The 21353-nt window shown below is 38.2% G+C and overlaps 3 protein-coding genes across 5 annotated transcripts; 2 read left to right on the forward strand and 1 right to left on the reverse strand.

Moving 5' to 3' along the window:
• The first annotated feature begins 50 nt into the window (after nt 1–50).
• Nucleotides 51–4652, forward strand: LOC103961338 (phosphoribosylaminoimidazole carboxylase, chloroplastic). Of its 3 annotated transcripts, XM_009373880.3 has the most exons (16): nt 51–391; nt 520–735; nt 846–957; nt 1216–1278; nt 1396–1534; nt 1622–1677; nt 1821–1894; nt 2032–2179; nt 2315–2488; nt 2641–2728; nt 2816–2932; nt 3336–3433; nt 3535–3652; nt 3742–3836; nt 4027–4133; nt 4224–4652. In XM_009373880.3, the coding sequence occupies exons 1-16, from the start codon at nt 162–164 to the stop codon at nt 4315–4317; spliced, it is 1929 nt and encodes a 642-aa protein (XP_009372155.2). In that variant the 5' UTR covers nt 51–161; the 3' UTR covers nt 4318–4652. The 3 variants fall into 3 exon arrangements, with proteins under 3 accessions (XP_009372155.2, XP_048433161.1, XP_048433162.1); XM_048577204.1 differs by lacking the exons at nt 51–391; nt 520–735 and having other exon boundaries at nt 1392–1534; XM_048577205.1 differs by lacking the exons at nt 51–391; nt 520–735 and having other exon boundaries at nt 895–957; nt 1412–1534.
• A 27-nt stretch (nt 4653–4679) lies between these two features.
• Nucleotides 4680–8271, reverse strand: LOC103961340 (putative GPI-anchor transamidase). Its single transcript, XM_009373882.3, has 10 exons — nt 7890–8271; nt 7171–7212; nt 6928–7072; nt 6611–6840; nt 6276–6333; nt 6041–6118; nt 5797–5885; nt 5599–5680; nt 5024–5215; nt 4680–4931 (listed from the first exon to the last, which is right to left on the reverse strand). Exons 1-10 carry the CDS (start codon nt 8066–8068, stop codon nt 4791–4793), a joined length of 1236 nt encoding a protein of 411 aa, XP_009372157.2. The 5' UTR covers nt 8069–8271; the 3' UTR covers nt 4680–4790.
• Nucleotides 8272–9788: 1517 nt separating this feature from the next.
• On the forward strand, nt 9789–20691 carry LOC103961337 (myosin-11). Its single transcript, XM_009373879.3, has 38 exons — nt 9789–10257; nt 10908–11036; nt 11215–11358; nt 11470–11615; nt 11703–11859; nt 11990–12048; nt 12195–12354; nt 12456–12605; nt 12692–12828; nt 12922–13068; nt 13169–13270; nt 13439–13496; nt 13607–13708; nt 13890–13927; nt 14133–14259; nt 14339–14509; nt 14679–14810; nt 14914–15023; nt 15130–15190; nt 15393–15570; nt 15687–15892; nt 16005–16124; nt 16354–16452; nt 16666–16887; nt 17094–17233; nt 17493–17604; nt 17681–17728; nt 17832–18083; nt 18188–18343; nt 18437–18643; nt 18750–18893; nt 19059–19129; nt 19229–19328; nt 19407–19463; nt 19580–19636; nt 19729–19809; nt 19946–20028; nt 20305–20691. Exons 1-38 carry the CDS (start codon nt 10255–10257, stop codon nt 20426–20428), a joined length of 4590 nt encoding a protein of 1529 aa, XP_009372154.2. The 5' UTR covers nt 9789–10254; the 3' UTR covers nt 20429–20691.
• The last annotated feature ends 662 nt before the right edge of the window (nt 20692–21353 follow it).

Genomic DNA, 21353 nt, shown 5'->3' on the forward strand with positions numbered 1-21353 from the left:
CGTCACGTGATTTAAGTAAAAGTCCGAGAGGTGGGGTCGCACTATTCTACCTAGCGTTATTCATCCCTTCGAAGGGAGCAAGAACGAGGAAGACAGAGAGAGAGTGTGTGGAGAGAGAAACGGAGAGCGCCGCCGTGAGGTTTCGGTTTTCTCTCTATACAATGTTCCAACAGAGCTCTGGCTGCTGCGACTCGCTCTTCGCTTCGCCGGAGTTTGGGTTTAGGCCGTGTTTGGCTGCGCCGAAAACGAAAAACGCATTCTCCTGCTCCATGGAAAAGCACAAGCTTTTCACTTCTTCTTCTTCTTCTCTCTCGCTCAAGCAGCAACCCCAAACGAAGCGCAATCCTGTCCTGGCCTGTCGAGCATCACGTGACCCTCACGTGATTAATGGGTAAATGTTCCTTTCCCGAAATTCGTTTCAGTTTATGTAAAGCAACGATTTTTAACTAATTAGCGTTTGAGCGCTCGTGCATTGTATTTGAATAAATATGTAGAAAATTTGAATATTTTGTTGTGCAGGAAAGATGATGTAGCTGTTCACGGAGTTGCTGATGTAATTGTTGGTGTTCTTGGAGGAGGCCAACTGGGTCGGATGTTCTGCCAAGCAGCTTCGCGAATGGCGATTAAAGTGATGGTCTTGGACCCACAAGAGAACTGCCCGGCTAGTGAGCTTGCCCATTATCATATGGTTGGAAGTTTCGATGATAGCGCGACGGTCCAAGAGTTCGCAAAGAGGTGAAGATTCTATGTTCTTGTAATCCAATTTTGTGTTGTGTTGTTTTGTGTTGTTTCGTGTAGTTGGAAATGATATGTATGGAGTGTAATCGTATTTGTGTGGTAATTAGATGTGGAGTGCTGACTGTGGAAATTGAGCATGTTGATGTGGAGACGTTAGAGAAGCTTGAGCAGCAAGGAGTGGATTGCCAACCCAAAGCCTCTACAATCAGAATAATTCAGGTTTGTCTATTCCTTTCGATGTTGCTTTTTATTTTTCATCACTGCGTTAATGCATATGAAAGTTAGTATGCTACAAATAGTAATCCATTTGGACAGATTGGTTTATGTACAGAGTTTCGTTTTTCTTGAGGAACATTCACATTTAGTCATAAAATTTTATCCTTGTATTGACATGTTGCACTAACTCGACATTCCATTTATCGCTGCATTATTATTTTGTAGTGTGCTAAGCGTTGGCTCATGTTTTGAATGTAACAGGATAAGTATCTCCAAAAGGTTCATTTTTCGAAGCATGATATTCCGCTTCCTGAATTCATGCAGGTTTGTTACTCATTTATCTATCTGATTGAAGTATTACCATACGTGATTTTGTGAATTTGATTTCTATTAGAGAGTGCAAGATTATGTATTATTTACTGTAAAATGTGGCTAAGGCAGATAGATGATCTTGAAGGTGCCAAGAGAGCAGGGGACCTCTTTGGCTATCCTCTTATGATAAAAAGTAAAAGGTTAGCTTACGATGGACGTGGAAATGCTGTTGCTAAGAGTGAGGATGAGCTTTCTTCTGCTGTGGCTGGTAATATGTTCGTCAAAATGGATTGTTATTGGCCTTGATTCAACTAGTTGAGGCTATGTGGTTTTTATAGTTCTAACTTTGTTCCAGCTCTTGGAGGGTTTGATCGTGGCTTATATGTTGAGAAATGGGCCCCATTTGTAAAGGTTGGTTTCTAAAAGTTACTATGAGACTATAAGCATTGTTTGATGATTTACATTGCCACACATTAATCCCCAACAAAACACAATGCTTCTGAGTGAGTTCATAAGAAAGAAACTTCCTTACATTTTTGGCAATGTAACTGTAGGAGCTGGCTGTTATTGTCGCAAGAGGAAGAGACAATTCTATCATGTGCTACCCTGTTGTTGAAACAATACACAAGTAAGCTGTAGATTAAGTTTTGAACTATCTGTCAGCAGCCAATCTTTGATCTTAATTTGCTCCAATCTGTTTATTTAGACGATAATATGCACATAAAGCCGGATGAGTTCATGCATGTTTGGGGATCTGTTTTGTAGGGAAAACATTTGTCACATTGTAAAGGCTCCTGCTAACATGTCATGGAAGATCAGAAAGCTGGCCACTGATATTGCATCCAGAGCTGTTAGTTCATTAGAAGGTGCTGGTGTCTTTGCAGTTGAGTTGTTCTTGACAAAGGATGACCAGGTAGCAATCGACCTCTCTTTAACGACTTTGCATTATGGTTATTTATTCGTGATCAATTGATTGACGTATTGGAATTTTCTCTTTTAAAAGTCTACAGCATTCAACTAAGTTAAGCATGTATTTACTTCTTGTCAGATTTTGCTAAATGAAGTAGCTCCTAGACCTCACAATAGCGGTCATCACACAATAGAGTCTTGCTACACTTCACAGTATGAACAGCATTTGAGGGCTGTTGTTGGTCTTCCACTTGGTGATCCATCAATGAAAACTCCAGCTGCAATCATGTACAATTTACTTGGCGAAGATGAGGTGACGTTCTATTCAATTCTGTGCAGATCACCATCTGTTAGCACTTATTTTCTGATTTTAGTTCTAAACAATGTATAGTTATCACTGTGGTCATGAAAGATAAATCAGTTAATCAAATGCTGATGGCCGTCATGCCTCTTTTATGCATTCAGGGGGAACCTGGTTTCCTACTAGCTCAGCAGTTGATTGGAAGAGCATTGCGTACTCCAGGGGCCACTGTGCATTGGTATGATAAGCCAGGTTAGATTCTGCATATGTTCATATTACATCGTCTTATTTATTTCGGAGTCATACTCAAGAATCACCTATATTTTTATACTGTGGCAGAAATGCGGAAGCAACGGAAGATGGGTCATATCACCATTGTTGGACCTTCCCTGGGAAACGTCGAAAAACTGCTAGAATCGATGCTAAATGAAGAAAGATTGGATAGTCAGTCTGCAGGTAGTTGTAGTAGAGCGGTTTCACATGATTACAGGTCCTATGTGGTTATATGCATTAACCTTAGGTGGCTTCATTATTACATCCACTAGTAAATTTCAAAAAATCACAAATCATTATTGTGGAAAATTTATTGTAAATTTGGAAGGGTACAAGGGGAATGAAAATGGTTGAACTTTATAAAGAAGTCTAGGGCAAGAAAGGCAAGGCAACCACACTATCGGCAATATTGATCTTGTATATTTTGTGGTGAGTCCCTTCCTTGTGCCCGTAGCTGCACCCCTTCGAAAGACCAAACTGTATAGATTCCATTTTCATTTCATTGTACTTCAATAGTCTTGGCAATTTTTGAAATCTTCGTTATCTTCAAATTCCGTTCATGTTGCTTTCCTTTTTCTGGATGCAGTCACACCGCGTGTTGGTATCGTAATGGGCTCTGATTCAGATCTTCCTGTTATGAAAGATGCTGCAAAGATTTTAAATATGTTTGGAGTACCCAATGAGGTTTGCTTCTCACATGTTACTGTTTTCTGTCAAATGATCACCTGTTGAATGTGAGCTATGCGTTTAAGTACTATATGATGTTAATGCGATATAATTTACAGGTGAGAATAGTTTCAGCACATCGAACTCCTGAATTGATGTATTCTTATGCCTTGTCTGCTCGGGAGAGAGGCATTCAGGTCATCATTGCTGGTGCTGGTGGTGCTGCTCACTTGCCAGGCAAGTCACATAAACTGTGCTTCAAACAAATTCGTGTAGTGCATTATACATTCTCTGGGGTTAATTGAACTGACGCATGAGTTTTGCAGGCATGGTAGCTGCCCTCACTCCTTTGCCCGTTATCGGTGTCCCTGTGCGTGCTTCTACATTGGATGGAATCGATTCTCTTTTATCCATTGTGCAGGTACATATTATTTCACACTGTTCTGCTTTTTCTCCTATAAATTTACGCTTTGTTTCATTTTTCACTTCATTGCTGCAGTTTTCTGTACTCTGTTTGACAAGAATGGTATGCGGGTTCGGTTCTGTTGTTGCTACTATTGAGTTCTTATGACTTATCAGGAAGTTATTTTGTATTTGTGTTGATTATGCAGATGCCGAGAGGGGTCCCAGTTGCAACAGTAGCTGTAAACAACGCCACCAACGCTGGTTTGCTAGCAGTTAGGATATTAGGTGTTTGTGATGCCGATCTAGTATCAAGGTTGGGTTCTGTCACTTGATTGCGTCTGGAGATTAAATTTTTATGTTCGGTTGCCTGCATTTTCTAACGAGGTAGTTTACTCGAGTGCAGAATGTCCCAGTATCAAGAAAACACAAGGGACGAAGTTTTGACAAAGGCGGAGAAACTACAGAAAGATGGATGGGAGTCGTATTTGAATCCTTGAAGTCGAAGAGACAACAAACATCTGTTAAATTTTTGGAGTTTCACTTTCTCTTGAAGTCCACAGTTTCCTGAATATGCTATCCAACAAAGATGTCCAGGAAAAAAGTATCCGACAGCTGATCGACGTGCAGTAGAATGAATAGAAGCATGTTGTTGAGAAAATGCGGAATGTTTTTGCCTACGAAAATCGATTGAGGTCAAACCGGGAAAGAAGAAAGAGGAGAAGACGACTCCGGCAGGGGGGCAGAAGAAGCCTTCTATTGATATGTTTATGTCAGCATAAGATATGTAAAACCGTGAAACATTCAAACTAATCGATTGGATTTGCATCTTTAATTGCCAAAATCACCATCCCACAGCAAAAAAAAAAAACACCGTTTCATTAAAAACATAGAGACCTACATGACAACAGAGACATTAAGGACTGCATGCTTTAAACGGAACACGTTACTTGCATCAGATACACCGAAACCTTCACCAAGATAACAACGTGGGAAGTAGCAGCAACGGAAGCATTACTAACAAGCTGTACCGCACGAAGGAATCAACGTCTTCAATTTTATCAACTCGGTCATTTATAGTTTTCCACAATTGTCCGAAAGCGCCTTGTTGATCCTGCAGCATTCATTGCTTGTCATCGTAACAGTGTAATAAAAATGCGAGGACAGAGGTTTCTAGATAATCATAACGGGAATATTAAAGGGCACCTCAATTTTCAGGTCACTGATACGATCCTGTCTGTCTGAATCGGCCAAGACTCTTCTTTCGTTGTCATTGACTGATCGATCAAAGGGCATCTTGATTTCGGCTCTGCTTGAACTTGTTCTTGAAGGGGCTTTGTAAGCTGAATCAGTATGTATTGTTTCCATGACTGAACCGAAGAAGTTCGTCACAGCCACCTAGAGAGAGAGAGAGAGAGAGAGAGAGAGAGAGAGAGAGATTTATAAAACACGTTTAGCCCTCTCTCATATTGCTTAGGAAGAAACATTTATAAAACACGTTTTGATCCATGAAAAGGTCACAGAAAGTTTCCATTAAGAATAAAACAAAAACATTTGATTTTTGTCTTACAATAAGAGACACGCCAAACAGTATTATATTGGTACCAGTTGCAGGTTTATAAGTGCTTAAATTCATAACAAGGGGGATTAGTAAAAAATGGAAATTTATCCGGGTGTTGCCAACCGAAAAATGTAAAGAAAACAACTTGTCAACTGAAAAAAGGTAATGCAAGCAACTTCAGTAGCTTCAGATTGAGAAGACAAGTCTAAAAGTTCAATACCTCTTCCAGGTGTTGCTGGTATAGATCTGTTCGGTAGTATGCGGTTGACATCAACAAGCTTGGGTTATAGGAAGTGAAAAGACTGAAAAACAACAATCAAAGGCCACAATGAATATTTTGATTTTTGAACTAAGTTACACTACAAAAGTTCTGTAAAATTTAAAAGACATGAAATTTATTCAATGAGAAGAAATATACCTGCTCAATGAAGCATTATCGTACATATTTAGCCTCTCAAAGAATGCAAGGGTGTAAAAAGTAAAACGATCCACAACTGAAACACCGACCTGTATCAAGCAAACAATGTGATCAATATTAGATGAAAGTCGATAAGTGGTATCTAATACGCAGATCGAATATGAATCAAGAACATGGTATAGCATTCTCAGCCAAATGAACTTAAAGGTTTAAACAATGCTTTATGTCAAAAACTACAGCATACATCAGAGTCCAAGTGATGTGAGTATGAGTTCTCTCCTTTCATGCTACTTCCAATAGCCAAAACTCCGGGTGATTGAAGCTGCAAAACTCAAGATATCAAATTTGATTTAGAATAGAAGCATGTAAATAGAACAATTTCATCACGGATTTTAAGTCCAAAACAAGTGCAATAGGATATAGCTAAAAAAATTAGATACGTTTTTTTCTGAGAACTTCCTAAGAGGCAGACCACAAACCTGATTAAAGAGAGTGGCAGCTTGGCAAGTGTCCACCATTATCAGCAGCTCCTTGAATCTAAAATTTTGACAGATTATTATTCAGATGAATTCAGGATTGCCCAGTAGGAACGATCACCAAAATGGATAACACAATATGTACAACAGAAAAAAAGTGTCCCAAACTACCTCAAATAGATAGTTTCATAAGAAATGTGAACTACTGTATAAAATGAAAGAACTAGATGTAATTTTGTCATCTTATAATCATCTTCTCATTGTTGCCAAGATTGGAATGCAGAAAAATTCTTCTACAAATGTCAAAGGAAACAGCGGTAGAGGTAACAACTTCCAACCTATGCTTTTCTTTCATCTGTTTAACTGCATCTGCTAAATCAGGACTCTGGAGCTCTTCTGAGTCTTGAAATTTTAAAAACTCATCTCCTCCATGTCCTGTCATATACAAAAGGATGTGGCTTCCTTCATCACTCAAAAGACGCTTAGATCTTGGAACAGCATTCTCATGGCGCCCAGTCAATACACGTAAAAAGTTTTCAACCGTCACTTCATAACCGCGATAATCCACCTAATACATTCCTATTGGTAAGTTATTCGGAAAAAAAACATTTATTCAAACTAAAGTAAAAACCTAACCAGGATAAAGAAACCTTGCCTCAACATTATCTCCATACAAGTTGAGTCTGTGGTTCTCGTTGTTAAAAACTTGAGCAGGGTACTTGTTTCTAGCATTACAGGCCATGTCATCAGCCAGCATGAGTATTATCCTCTCATCAGGTATTCCAAGGCGCTTAACCGTCCTGTAAATCAAAAGAAAAAGGGGGCTAAAGTAACTATGACAGAAACGAAAAAAAATGACAGGCAATATGATCTAGGAGGAAATGACCTGTGTTCTTACCGATACAGGGATAAAGTGTTGGCCATGTGTCGATAATTAAACCTGAAGAAAAACATTGGGATAGATAAATCAAACTGGCATTGTGTAGAACTACAAAAGCCTGGAATAGGTTACACCCCAAGACTCATCACGATGATTAAGAGAATTTAGCGGCATATATTGATCCTTTCGAATAAAACCCTTAAGATGAAAATAGGAAACACTTCAGCTTTCTAACTGCCCCTTAATGTAGCCAAGACAAATAATCGAATATCTCTTGTTTCTTTCTAAAATAACACTGAATATGTGAATAGCAAAAACTCAATTCAGATTGAAAATATGAAATGCTGAAACATTATGTGGGTTTTATACAAGTTCAAACCTATAGCGAACTCGAATGAATTCGAATAAGGTGCATTTATACATCTACAACCTGAAAATAGCTATGTTTCACCTAGAACATAAACTCATCCGAAAACGAAAACTTAAAACGAAATGGTTATCAGAGGGGCTTTATTTTTCTGCATGATGGCACAAATAGAGCAATTAAACTAGAAATTATATAAACAAGCATGTCCAAAAAACAAAAATTTCAAAAAAATTAAGTTGCCAGAATAGCAAGTAAACAAATTTCGAAAAAGGGTATCGTTAATCACCAAAAACCGTGAAATGGGCACGATTTATTCTACCGAATATATCAGAATTCAAGTTGAAAACAGCAAATATGAAGTTTGATTTACCAGAATCGAGAGGTGCAGACCAGAACAGCCCAATTGTTAGTGTGCATAGTGGTCTCGGAAGATGAAGAAGCAAATGCCATGGACTTGCCGACGGTGCTCGGACCCAGAAGTAAAACCGCCGCCACCGCCAATGCCGCCGCCGCCGCGGAGTTGAAGAAAGTGCGCATCTTGCAGCGCATGCTGGAAATGGAATTCTTATGAATTTTGGGTTAAAAAGGAAAAAAGAATAAATCTTTGCCTTGAGCTCGTATGTAATCAGAGACCCAAATCTGTTAATTGCAAAAAAGCCTCGCCATCGGAGTAATTATATGTTTGCCGCCCGGAGATCAGCGGTCTGCATCTCACTCTTTCTTCTTCCTCCTCTGCTTTTTCCCTTTTTCTTTCTCGGCCGGTTGACAAGTTAAAAACTTGACCCGCCAAACCGAAACCCTACAAAACCCGGTCCGAGGATAAAAAAAGCCGGTCCGCAAAAAAACCCTAATTAAATTTTACAGGCAATTACATCTTACACTCTCTAATTTTTATCGCACCACACATTGAGATTTTAAAATCGTATTAAATCATGCCTTCTGGTTGTTTGCTTGATTTTTAAGTCACACTAATACCCCAACGACAGAATTCAGATTCTTGCCGAATCCTCTTTGTGAGGATTTTGAAGATCCGTGAATCATATTCATTTATCGTACATCGTATGGTTGAAATCATTTTAAATATTTTTATTTAAAATTAAATACAAACAGTACTTGACAAAAACTGATCGTATGGTTGGAAATCATTTTAAATATTTTTATTTAAAATTAAATACAAACAGTACCTGACAAAAACTGATCGCACGATGTACGATTTACGGATCCTTAGGATCCTCATCAAAAGTATCCGGAGAGGATCCTGTTGGACAGTGACATTATTGGAGCATTGGCTTCTCTTCAATCGATGTTTCATGTTCCCAAACGACAACTATAACTAGGTTTTCAGGCAATGTGAAAAATATTTTTTCATCCATCCACACAAGCAATGTGTAATCGCAGAAGTAGAATTTGAGCTACAAACTAGGTTTCAAGGCAATGTAGAAACAGAACCAGACCATGGAAACCATTCGAAACAAGCTAAACCTAGGACGCACGGACATGGTGGTTTACCTCGTATCTCGTATCTAACACATGAGATACGATACACGGTGAATACGCATGGATACACATTAGATGCATATCAGAGTCACACATATACGTATTTGACTGTCAAGATACGAGTATCCGATCTTCCGAATAAGAAGAAGAAAAAGATACTTGGTCGTGACTTTTCGATTCAATGGGATGACTCTCTTTTTAGTCTATGGCTCACTGAATTATCATTTCTGACGAGAAAAATGTTTGAAAATCTATGTCACATGATCCCTACCAGTGACTTGAGTTTCATTTAGATTTTTCTTTTTACGGTTTTAAGGAGATGTTCGTGTATATGTGTCAGACAATGATTTTGTATTGAAGAGACAAGCAGTGTGATAATTTATGTATGATTGTGAACTTGTGATTAAAGTCATGTTACCGAGTAATTTTATGAAAAACAAACTTGTGCTTGTGTTTCCTTTGTTTTACACGAAAAAGTTAAGATGGACAAACTCGAATTTTTCATGCCGACGTTAATTAACTGATAGAAACAAATACAGCGTACAACATGTACGCAAAAGAAAAAATGAGTTCGCGAAAATCATTTTCCAAACCAAAAAACATATTGGACGAGAAAGAAAATCCAATCCGTCAAAATCCGAAAGACCATGATTTCGATCCAACGGCACAAACGAAGAGTAACAAATTCTTACAATACATCCGGACACACAAGATTTGAACGTCCCTTGGACATGAAAGAAGAAATGTGACCGTTAAGGAAAGAGAGAGAAGACTTGGTTAGCAGCCACTAATTGGCGCGAAAACAGCGGAAAGCGAAGCGAAACAAGAGGTCCTTGTGAAGAATGTCCACTCCCTCAATCCACTCGATCCACATTCACTTCCCACACACACAAAACACACAGCAATCACACGAACAAAACTTTCCCACCTCGCAAATCGATCCATTTCCGTCCCCCATTTCGGTTTTCCTTCACTTTCTTGCCAATTTCCCGGGAAAATGGAGCTTCCTGCGCGTTGATCCGACATCCCTGACCCCCATCAAGCTTGATTCGCGTTTCGTTGCGAAAGTTTGATGCTTTCGAGAAAAAGGGTCTCTTTTTCTTATGGTGTCTGGTGGAGAGGAACACTTATCTGCTGGAGCTGGGAGCTGATGGTTGTTTGTTGTCACCCGGCTCAAATGTTTGATGAAAGTGCCTAATGAATTGATGAGCTTTGGATTGGCAGCTTAAAAGGATAAAATGGTATGTTGGGTTTCGGTTGAATTTTCGTAAATTTGTGAAAGTTTTTTTTTTTTCTTTTTCTTGCTTTAATTTGTAGACTAGATCAGGTTCCTTAAATTCAGGTTGAAATGTACATGCGGCCGAAAACTCGTTCCAGGGTATGAATGATTGTTACAGTTTAAGGAACTTCACTTTGGAGTTTTGCTGTATATCGAAATTGGGTTTGTTAATTACAAATGATTAAGTTTTGTTTTTCGATCAAAGATATGATTTAGTGCTTGCAATACAAAGCGGAACAATCGTTTAGTGTGTGGGTTAGTGCTAGATTGTGGACAGACTGGGAATCTGTTGCTTCTTCTCGAGTGAAAGAAACTCGAATGACACAATTTATGAGACAACTCTGAGTGAAGCATTGAGCAAGAGAGACAAGTGCACTTACCATCACACTATGCTTTTGGTTGTGGGGATAGCTAACATAGTCCTCATAGATAAGCAACAGAAATAGAACAAAGGCGTTGGCCACATAATAATTTTTCCATTTAGTTTTTGCCAGAATCCATATAAAAACGATTCAAATTAGTCTTCGGAAATGGTTATTGGTGAAATTTATGTTTGTGATGGCACTTCATCTGCATAACTAATACTATTCATTCTCTTATATCTTTCGATAGGGAACGCCAGTGAATATCATTGTAGGTTCTCATGTCTGGGTTGAAGACCCAGAATTGGCTTGGATCGATGGACAGGTGTCGAAGATTACTGGACAGGAAGCTGAGATCGAGGGTAGCAATGGGAAGAAGGTGTAAATCCTTTTACTGATACATCAAAAACTAATTTTATCACAACTGCAGATCAACCATTTCATCAGAAATTATTTTTATGATTTGGTCTTCGAAATTTGCTTATTTTACAAAACTTTCTAGTATTACATTATTGTACTCTAATGAGATTCCCGTTCATTTTTTTGGTGCTATTAAGATGGTTGTCAAATTGGCAAAAATATATCCAAAAGATATGGAAGCTCCTGCTGCCGGAGTTGATGACATGACAAAGTTATCTTATCTGCATGAGCCTGGAGTTCTGCAGAATTTAAAAACTAGATACGAACTTAATGAAATCTATGTACGCATTCCTCCCTTCATCTTAAAATACTTACAGAGTTTTTATTCAAATCGGGAATTCTTACTCTCTGTAATCCTGCAATGATATATGTCTCCATTGCTATCATGATAGACATATACCGGAAATATCCTTATTGCCATTAACCCATTCCAAAGACTTCCCCATCTTTACGATGGTCACATGATGCAACAATACAAAGGAGCACCACTTGGAGAATTGAGCCCTCATGTTTTTGCAGTTGCAGATGTTGCATATAGGTTACTTTCAATCCTATTATATATGCTATATATTGCTCCGTATATCAATAAACCAAATATTTAAAGTTAATACTTTAAACAAATCAGGGCAATGATCAATGAGGGAAAAAGCAATTCAATTCTGGTCAGTGGTGAAAGTGGAGCAGGTAAAACTGAGACCACAAAAATGCTTATGCGGTACCTTGCATTTCTTGGTGGCCGGGCTGCAACTGAAGGACGGACAGTTGAACAGCAAGTTCTTGAAGTATGATTGTTATCATACCTTTGACTAGCGTCGATGTTAAGCTTCACTCACTCGATATTATCTTCTTTATATCAAGCTCTATAAGTTTCTGATGCAATTCTTATGGAGCTTATTTCTTTTCTGAGTGCAGTCCAATCCAGTTCTTGAAGCATTTGGCAATGCCAAAACGGTTAGAAATAACAATTCTAGGTAAGACAATATCAAGTTATTACATGTTAGTGTCGAGTTTGTCTTAATTTCAGCAATTATTTTACTGGCATAAATTACTTTTCCCGAATTATTATCATGTTCTGATAAATTCACATCGGTATTCTCTTTGTTTGGTACTGGTGTAGTCGTTTTGGTAAATTTGTTGAAATCCAATTTGATAAGCAAGGAAGAATCTCAGGAGCAGCCATTAGAACTTACCTTCTGGAACGGTCTCGTGTTTGCCAAATCTCTGATCCTGAACGGAACTACCATTGCTTCTACCTTCTTTGTGCTGCACCACAGGAGGTAAGATCCTGTAGGAACAGTGATTTCGATCAAGACAATCAAAGTATTGCTGCAAATTTCTGTTCTTGCAACTTCTTTCTAATATTTGTTGATCCTGACAGGAAATTGATAAATACAAGTTGGCAAATCCTAAATCATTTCGCTATCTTAACCAGTCACGCTGCTACGAACTGGTTGGTGTAAGTGATGCCCATGAATATCTTGCCACAAGGAGAGCTATGGATATTGTTGGGATAAGTGCGAAGGAGCAGGTACAGCCTGTTCTTAATACCATTTAAACATGGAACCTAGAAAGACCGTCGTCTCACACCCCCTTTTTTCTGTCCTTCTCTCTTAGGAAGCAATTTTTAGAGTAGTTGCTGCAATTCTTCATGTCGGAAATATTGAGTTTACCAAGGGCTCGGAAGTTGATTCATCAGTTCCAAAAGATGATAAAGCGAAGTTCCACCTCAAAATGACTGCAGAGCTTCTCATGTATTTATTCCTTCGTGCTATTGCCCCCGTAGTTTGTATTCCAGATTGTTCACTTTTCATATTGTTATAATAGTGATGATAACATTACCTCAGGTGCGACCCTGATGCACTGGAAGATGCATTATGCAAGCGTGTGATGATCACACCTGAAGAAGTTATCAAGAGAAGCCTTGATCCTCAAAGTGCAGCTATTAGCCGTGATGGTTTAGCAAAGACAATATATTCTCGATTGTTTGATTGGTTAGTCAAAATCATCAAATTTACACCTGGTTTATGAAAAGCATAACGTAGAGTAAGGATTAAATGCTGATGTGATGCTAAGCTATTTCTATCTATGCAGGTTGGTGGACAAAATTAATGTCTCAATTGGGCAAGATGCTAGCTCAAAATCGCTTATTGGGGTCCTTGATATCTATGGTTTTGAAAGTTTTAAGACCAATAGGTAACAACTATTAAGTATAATACCATACTTCGAGTACTCACATATATATGTGCATTCTGTGTCTTTTTGAGTAAAAGAGAAACTGAAAATGCACTAATGATGACATTTCATATCCCTTTTGCATTGATGGTATTCCGCAACTTAATTTTAGCTTATCATCCTGTGCAGTTTTGAGCAGTTCTGTATTAACTTCACAAACGAGAAACTACAGCAACATTTCAATCAGGTAAAGCCTCAGATCATGTTGAATTCTTTAGCTTTCTCTACTTTTATCTTTTAGGTTATTATTATAACTAGTATTATTTTGTAAATTAAGTTTTTCCTGTATATTTTCAGCACGTCTTCAAGATGGAACAAGAAGAATACACAAAAGAGCAGATTGATTGGAGCTACATTGAGTTTGTCGATAATCAAGACGTTTTGGATCTTATTGAAAAGGTTATTCCTATTCCTTCATATACATCTACCTGCACAATCAGCCACCTATATGTATACTTATATAGTTATACACACACATTCAGATGATAATGACTTCTCGAATATTCATTATATTCGGTCATATTAGTCTACAATCAACGTTTTGCTTACAAGTTTTCACATATGATGTTTCCTTGCACAGAAACCTGGTGGAATAGTTGCTCTCCTTGATGAAGCATGGTAAGCTATTATTCTTCTGCTGTGAAAGTTTTCTCGTTCTTCCTAAATGCAATGCCGTCAATGTTTTCTTGAGTTCATTCCTCCAGTGTTAAGAATTTATTTCAGAAATAAAAATAAAAAGTTTCAGCCGATGGCAGATTGGACTTGTTTTCTTTCTTTTTTCTTCGTTCTTGCTAACTGCTTTTCTTTTCTTTTCTTTTTCCAGCATGTTTCCAAAGTCGACCCATGAAACATTTGCAAATAAGATTTACCAGACATTCAAAACTCATAAGCGCTTTATAAAGCCAAAATTGTCTCGCACGGATTTTACCATCGCTCATTATGCTGGAGAGGTAAATTAATTACGAAAGCAACTATTTCTGAAAGTATGATACTTATACATTTTGGATTTTAACTGGTAAACACTTGCAGGTCCTGTATCAGTCTGACCAGTTTTTGGATAAAAACAAAGACTACGTGGTTCCTGAACATCAAGACTTGTTGGGAGCTTCCAAATGTTCCTTTGTGGCAGGCCTTTTCCCTCCACTTCCAGAGGAGACAGCCAAATCTTCCAAGTTTTCTTCGATTGGCTCTCGTTTTAAGGTACTTTCATATTATTTTGGTGAGCACGAAGGTCAATTTAACCCTAGATAATCAACTATCAACCTAAAGCTATATGCAAGCTCTCGTGTGGTTTCTTTTATATTCTGCAATGTCAATTTATGCAGCAAGGAATTGAAACTTTAATTTTTCTCTGTTTTAAACGGTGCAGCTTCAATTACAGTCGTTAATGGAGACCCTAAACTCTACAGAACCTCACTATATTAGATGTGTAAAGCCAAACAATCTTCTAAAACCAGCCGTATTTGAGAACGTGAACATTATGCAGCAACTGCGCTGTGGTGTAAGTAAAAAGTGTTCCTTTTCCCTTCTACCTTCTTAAGAAAATTAATTTTAATTTTATTTATGTTTTTTTTCCAGCTGCTGCTGACAGTTTCCCCTTGTAGGGTGTTTTAGAGGCAATCCGAATTAGTTGTGCTGGCTACCCTACTAGAAAACCATTTTTCGAATTCATAAACAGATTCGGACTTCTTGCACCAGAGGCCTTGGAAGGAAAGTAAGTATTATCTCCTAGGATTTTCCGTTAAAGGTTTACTTAACATCTCAACTTTCTGATTAAACTTGGTGGATCTGCATTATGAGCCTGTTTTACTTGTGTGCAGCTATGATGAAAAGGTTGCGTGCACGAAGATACTCGAAAAGAAGGGTCTTAAAGGGTTTCAGGTAAAGTGAGGTGTTCCTTGCAGATTTGGAGGCCTCTAGTAATGTATATAATCGTTGTTTCACCTAGTATTTCCTCCAAACTTTATAACATGGACATAATCTGCAGTAGGACTGACGCTCATGCATATGGACGATATAGGTGTAAATATAGCTAATGGTCTTCATCCATTCACATACTAATCGTAGAGACTTTTTTTTGCAGATAGGTAAAACAAAGGTATTCCTAAGAGCTGGTCAGATGGCCGAGTTAGATGCACGAAGAACTGAAGTACTCAGTACTGCAGCTAAAACTATACAGCGGCGTGTACGAACCCATTATGCTAGGAAACGGTTTATTGCACTGCGACAGGCAACCGTAGTTCTGCAATCGATATGCAGAGGTGAGCCACATAAAAAATGTATTAGAACCAATGCAGTGCTACTGAATTCTTAGAGAGTATCTTAGCAGAAGGATGCAACTAATTTGTTTCTATGTTTGTTTGGTATTAACTTGTAGGAAGCCTGGCTTGCAGAGTCTTCCACGGCATGCAAAAAGAGGCAGCTGCAGTGAAAATTCAGAAGCACCTACGTAAACACCAAGCCAGAAAAACTTACAACAAACTCCATGTCTCAGTTCTAGTTGTGCAAACAGGTTTAAGAGCAATGGCTGCTCGTAAAGAATTCAGATTTAAAAGGCAAAGCAAAGCAGCAATTATTCTTCAGGTTGCATACAAAATATCCGGCAAGTTGCATGATTCATTTTATTATTTAACGACATGAAACTTTACTGATTTGCTATTGCCACTGCCAAAAAAAATGTACATGAAAACTGCAGGCGGTGTGGCGTTGTCATAGAGCTGCCAAATACTTTAAGAGGCTCAAGAGGGGTTCAATAGCTGCACAGACCCAAATGAGGGGGAAAATTGCAAGGCGGGAACTTAGGAAGCTCAAAATGGTAAGCACATATAGTTTTCGGTGAAACAATCATCAATCTATAGGGTAGTGACCAAGATGAAGGGGAATACATAAAATTTACTGTATAGAGGACGGAGCATATTTTCTTCCAAATACTGCAAATTATTGCCATAAATTGTATTATGTACACTTACCCCTTTCTAGCTGACATTTTAAAATCTTCTTCTTACGTATGTTTCTCTTTTTTCTTCCTCTCCAATTTTCCGCAGGCTGCAAGGGAAACAGGAGCACTTAAAGAAGCAAAAGATGCACTGGAAAAACGAGTGGAGGAACTAAATTGGCGACTACAGTTGGAAAAACGTTTAAGGGTAATTTCTATATCTTGCAGAGTAATTATGTTTGGCAGAGAAAATGCTGTGTGGACATCTGATGAATACTTTCTTCATTTCATGTCCAACCGCCAAAAACTACTATGCTAATGCATTGATGTACTTTCCACGAATGCAGTGAAGTTTGTAGATTATAATTTAGGTATTTTATGCATAAAAAATTCATGCTAAATATTCGTGTCATGTTTGCAGACTGACCTAGAAGAAGCTAAAGCACAAGAGATAACGAAATTGCAGAATTCATTGCAAGAAACGCAGACCAAACTTGATGAATCAAATGCATTGATTGTGAAGGAACGAGAGGCTGCAAAGAAAGCTCTTGAAGAGGCACCTCCTGTGGTTCAGGAAACCCAAGTTATGGTTGTAGACACTGCAAAAGTTGAATCTCTAACCGCAGAAGTTGACAGTTTAAAGGTAAGAATGTTCTGTCCAATAAACAGCACCTATAACACTATGTCTCGCATAAGTCTCTGGTTGCAAGACTTTAACATGTTTCGGACTGTTCTGTCATGTGTCATCGTCATTTATTTGTTCATATATGCAGCGACAGATTTTGATCTTTTCATTTAGTTCTTCTTGACCTTGGATTTTCTCTACCTGACATTGTCCCGCCTCACCAGGCCTCTTTGGAGTCAGAGAAACAAAGAGCAGACGAAAATGAAACTAAATATAATGAAGCTCAAACATCAGGCGAAGAACGATGCAAGAAATTAGAAGAAACGGAGAAAAAAGTTAGTCAGCTCCAGGAAAATTTGACCAGGTAATATGACACCTAAAGCATGAGTTTTCTGATGCAGAGCATCAAAATGCACGGCGTCTTATGTGCATTTGAGACGTTAATACGAAATTGTTCTTAGTATCTCATTCCAAACAAGTTTTAAACGTTCACCAAAAAAACAAAATGTATTAAACTTGTGTAGTATTTAAGTTCAAACCGATAAGTTATATTGGAGAGACATGAATTACCAACTCTAATTTTCGTGATGTGGTTTACTGAAAATTTAAACTTTCTTGATTAGGCTAGAAGAGAAGCTTACCAATTTAGAATCAGAAAACCAAGTATTACGCCAACAAGCTGTGTCCATGACGCCTAATAAATTCCTTTCTGGACGGTCCAGGTCAATTATTCAGGTAATTTTCAATGCAAAATATGGATTTCTATAATGTTCAAACGCTTAAGATTTTCTTATTGTTTGATAATTGGCAGAGGGCAGCTGAAAGTGGCCATATTCCAGGGGATGCAAAGACACCTCTGGTAAGTTTCCGTTGAGCTTCAAGTATTAACCTGCAAAAAAGGCAATGTGATGCAGTATTTTTTTACCTTTCACTTATGCTAATGTCCCGATGAAATGGATCAGGATCTGCATAGTCCTTCAGTAAACCACAGGGAGTCGGAATTGGAGGATAAGCCACAGAAATCATTGAATGAAAAACAGCAAGAGAACCAGGAGTTGCTCATTCGATGTATCGCACAACATCTTGGCTTTGCAGGGAACAGGCCTATTGCTGCCTGCATCATATACAAATGCCTTCTGCAGTGGAGATCATTTGAAGTTGAGCGGACTAGCATTTTCGATAGGATTATTCAGACCATAGGGAATGCCATTGAGGTTTCGAAATCCCATCCTTTAACCCTTTTGGTGTTTTGGTTTTCCGTTTATTCATTACACAAAACGAACCTCTTTTAACATGAATACTACCACTTGGAATTCAGACCCAGGATAACAACGATATCTTGGCCTATTGGTTATCCAATGCCTCAACACTTCTATTACTCCTCCAGCGCACACTGAAAGCAAGTGGTGCTGCTGGAATGGCACCCCAACGACGTCGATCATCATCAGCTACTTTGTTTGGAAGGATGACACAAGTAATTCATCGTCTCTTGGCAATATTGTATATTTGAATTCATAGATCTTCAATTCCTCGGTTGCTTCACATTTTTTCTATTGTTTTCCTCTAGAGTTTCCGTGGAGCCCCTCAAGGTGTCAATATCTCCTTAATAAATGGTGGAATGAGTGGCGGAGTGGATACTTTACGGCAAGTTGAAGCCAAGTACCCAGCTTTGCTTTTCAAACAGCAACTTACAGCATATGTAGAAAAGATTTATGGGATGATTCGAGATAATTTGAAGAAAGAGATTTCTCCATTGCTTGGATTGTGCATTCAGGTCCATTACATTGTTCATCTACAAACAAGAAAACAATTTACTGATAAAACAAATTTGTGCTTCCATGATTTTTCAAGAACGAGTACTAAATTTGTAACTTTAACAGGCACCAAGAACATCCCGGGCAAGCTTGGTCAAAGGATCGTCGCGATCAGTTGGCAACACTGAGGCCCAGAGAGCTTTGATTGCTCACTGGCAAGGAATCGTTAAGAGCCTCGGAAACTTCTTAAATACTTTAAAAGCAAATTATGTTAGTACTCTTCTACTTCTCAATATATCGATCTTTGCAGACCACTCCCTCTGTTGGTTAAGTAAACTTCAAAAGAAGTTGATTGTTACCACAGATAATGATCATACTCGCTTGATTTTGCAACGATCTCCCTCTTTCTCATACAGACATTGTTCCTTTCTACAGGTACCACCATTTTTAGTTCGTAAGGTGTTCACGCAAATATTCTCCTTCATCAATGTTCAGCTATTCAACAGGTATAAAGTCTAAGCTCAAATTTGAGGTTTCCTTGTTTGCATGCTATTTAGCACTAAAATTTTTCCTAATGTCTTCCATGTATTTTTCCATCTCCACAGTCTTCTATTAAGACGAGAATGCTGTTCGTTTAGCAATGGTGAATATGTTAAAGCTGGATTGGCTGAACTGGAGCATTGGTGCTATAAAGCAACAGATGAGGTACCTTGAATCTAATTCCTCTTTTAGCTGTGCGATAACTGTTATACCAACTGACTGACTAAATAAACGAAAATGCAGTATGCAGGATCAGCTTGGGATGAACTCAAGCATATTCGGCAGGCTATTGGATTCCTGGTATCGTTCATTTATCATATTCCATTTCGACTGCGAGTGTTTACCTTTGAAAATGATGAAACGCAAAAAATGAACAATTAGTGAAGTTGTCCTGAAATTTTATGCTTTCTATTCAGGTCATACATCAAAAACCGAAAAAGACGCTTGATGAAATAAGCCATGATCTATGCCCGGTAAGTGATGTGTATCTAAGGATACACTAAACATCTTTAAGTCTAGTAACCTCTCCCTTGAATCTCAGTTGACACAACTTGTACTTCAACAGGTCCTCAGTATACAGCAGCTATATCGTATCAGTACAATGTACTGGGATGACAAATATGGCACGCACAGCGTGTCCTCGGATGTAAGTTTTTATGGATGCCATTACTCAACTAGGTTCGAGTCATCTTCGTCACAAGACAGTAAAATAAATTAGAAACATAACAGCAAACATGCATCTACCAACTCACTCACACTTTTTTTTTCAACGGTTCATCTAGGTTATATCGAATATGAGAGTGCTGATGACAGAAGATTCCAACAACGCCGTCAGTAATTCTTTCCTGCTGGATGACGATTCCAGGTTATGACAACGTTTAAACATGTCTTGGCCGTTATACATCCTTTCTTTATTGACTCCTCCTCCTCTTTACATCCCGTTTCACTAGTTTTTCCTGTCAAACTGATATGTTCGTGTTCTTCTAAGATCTCGATTACTTGTTAATTCAGTATGCGTAAAATGAGACGTGCATCAAGCATGCATTGTTTCACAGTGCTTGTTATCATTCCTAAACATAGTTGTTTCCATTTTTACTTATAAATTCTGGCCATACGACTGACGCTAGCATTTACACTGCAGCATTCCATTTTCCGTTGATGACATATCAAAGTCGATGAAGCAAATAGACATCTCCGACATTGAACCACCTCCTCTCATCCACGAGAACTCAGGCTTTAGTTTCTTGTTGCCGCGCGCAGATTGAGTCTCGGTCTCTCTACGATGAGCCTGTAGCTGTTACTGTCAAGTAGTGGATTTCTTCACTCATGGGATACATTATGGGGTTGTGCATTGTTCATGAATCATCAATTCTTTGCCCCACAGATTTTCTTTTGGATCCCCACCAAATGTAAGTTGAATACGACAAACGTTTCTCCGACCCTAGCAAAGCAGGGAGTTGGCTTGGGATCGTCATTTTTTGTTGTAAAACTAGCTGATTTTAGGGAAAGAAATTAAAAGCTTAGTGCATTTTTTTTTTTTTCATTTAATTAATCAAAATTTTCAACCAAACTTTGTTATGGTAGTCAATAATCTCGTCCAAGAACTACATCATGAACTTATAATTTCAGTTTGAACGTCTTTCTGGTGAAGATAACGACCTGAAAAAATGAATGATTTACGCACGTCCTTTTTTCTTTACATGCTCTTTTTTTTTTCTAGCAAATGGATTGGACAAATCAAACGGAGTTCGGTACTAAAATCAAGAACTGTGCAGAAGATAAAAAATGATGTACGGAGATAACTCTCTTTTCGAGAAAAAAACTTCACTCTTGTGGGCGTGAAAACGACTCGTTAGCCATTGCGTGCTCCCATTTCATTGTACAAATATTTTTTAGTTGAATTCTTCAGGTTCTTCCTTTGTTGGTCAAATAACTTAGATCTTTGAACGTTGAACATTCAGATAAAAACTAATTAAAATATGTCGGCAAGTCTGACACTTCAAGCATCATGTGATTTTATAAATGGGAACTTGGAGACCCAAAAATTGGAAGATGAATGAACAAGAAATCTGAATATTATTGATCCAAATAAAGATGCTCCATGTCCTTATCCATCTAGAAATTTGTTTTCAATTGGCCATTGGAGATTGCCTTAAAGAAGGCATAAAACATTTTATTTTATTTAAATTA

Source organism: the organism of the source record quoted next, unplaced genomic scaffold (genome assembly GCF_019419815.1).
Source record: "Pyrus x bretschneideri cultivar Hongxiangsu unplaced genomic scaffold, Pyrus_bretschneideri_v1 Contig11, whole genome shotgun sequence".
In the NCBI taxonomy this organism is placed as follows: domain Eukaryota; kingdom Viridiplantae; phylum Streptophyta; class Magnoliopsida; order Rosales; family Rosaceae; genus Pyrus; species Pyrus x bretschneideri.

Bases quoted from the DNA above. Each gene is read 5' to 3' on its own strand.
- LOC103961338 (XM_009373880.3), top strand. From the start codon at position 162: ATGTTCCAACAGAGCTCTGGCTGCTGCGACTCGCTCTTCGCTTCGCCG. The intron at 1,279-1,395 runs GTTTGTTACTCA...TGGCTAAGGCAG, and splicing joins CGCTTCCTGAATTCATGCAG to ATAGATGATCTTGAAGGTGC. The intron at 3,837-4,026 runs GTACATATTATT...TTGATTATGCAG, and splicing joins CTCTTTTATCCATTGTGCAG to ATGCCGAGAGGGGTCCCAGT.
- LOC103961340 (XM_009373882.3), bottom strand. From the start codon at position 8,068: ATGCGCTGCAAGATGCGCACTTTCTTCAACTCCGCGGCGGCGGCGGCA. The intron at 6,119-6,275 runs GTTTGTGGTCTG...TGAGTTTTGCAG, and splicing joins CTGCCACTCTCTTTAATCAG to CTTCAATCACCCGGAGTTTT. The intron at 5,681-5,796 runs GTATATTTCTTC...GTTGTTTTTCAG, and splicing joins GATAATGCTTCATTGAGCAG to TCTTTTCACTTCCTATAACC.
- LOC103961337 (XM_009373879.3), top strand. The intron at 11,860-11,989 runs GTATGATTGTTA...TTCTGAGTGCAG, and splicing joins TTGAACAGCAAGTTCTTGAA to TCCAATCCAGTTCTTGAAGC. The intron at 12,829-12,921 runs GTATTTATTCCT...ACATTACCTCAG, and splicing joins ATGACTGCAGAGCTTCTCAT to GTGCGACCCTGATGCACTGG.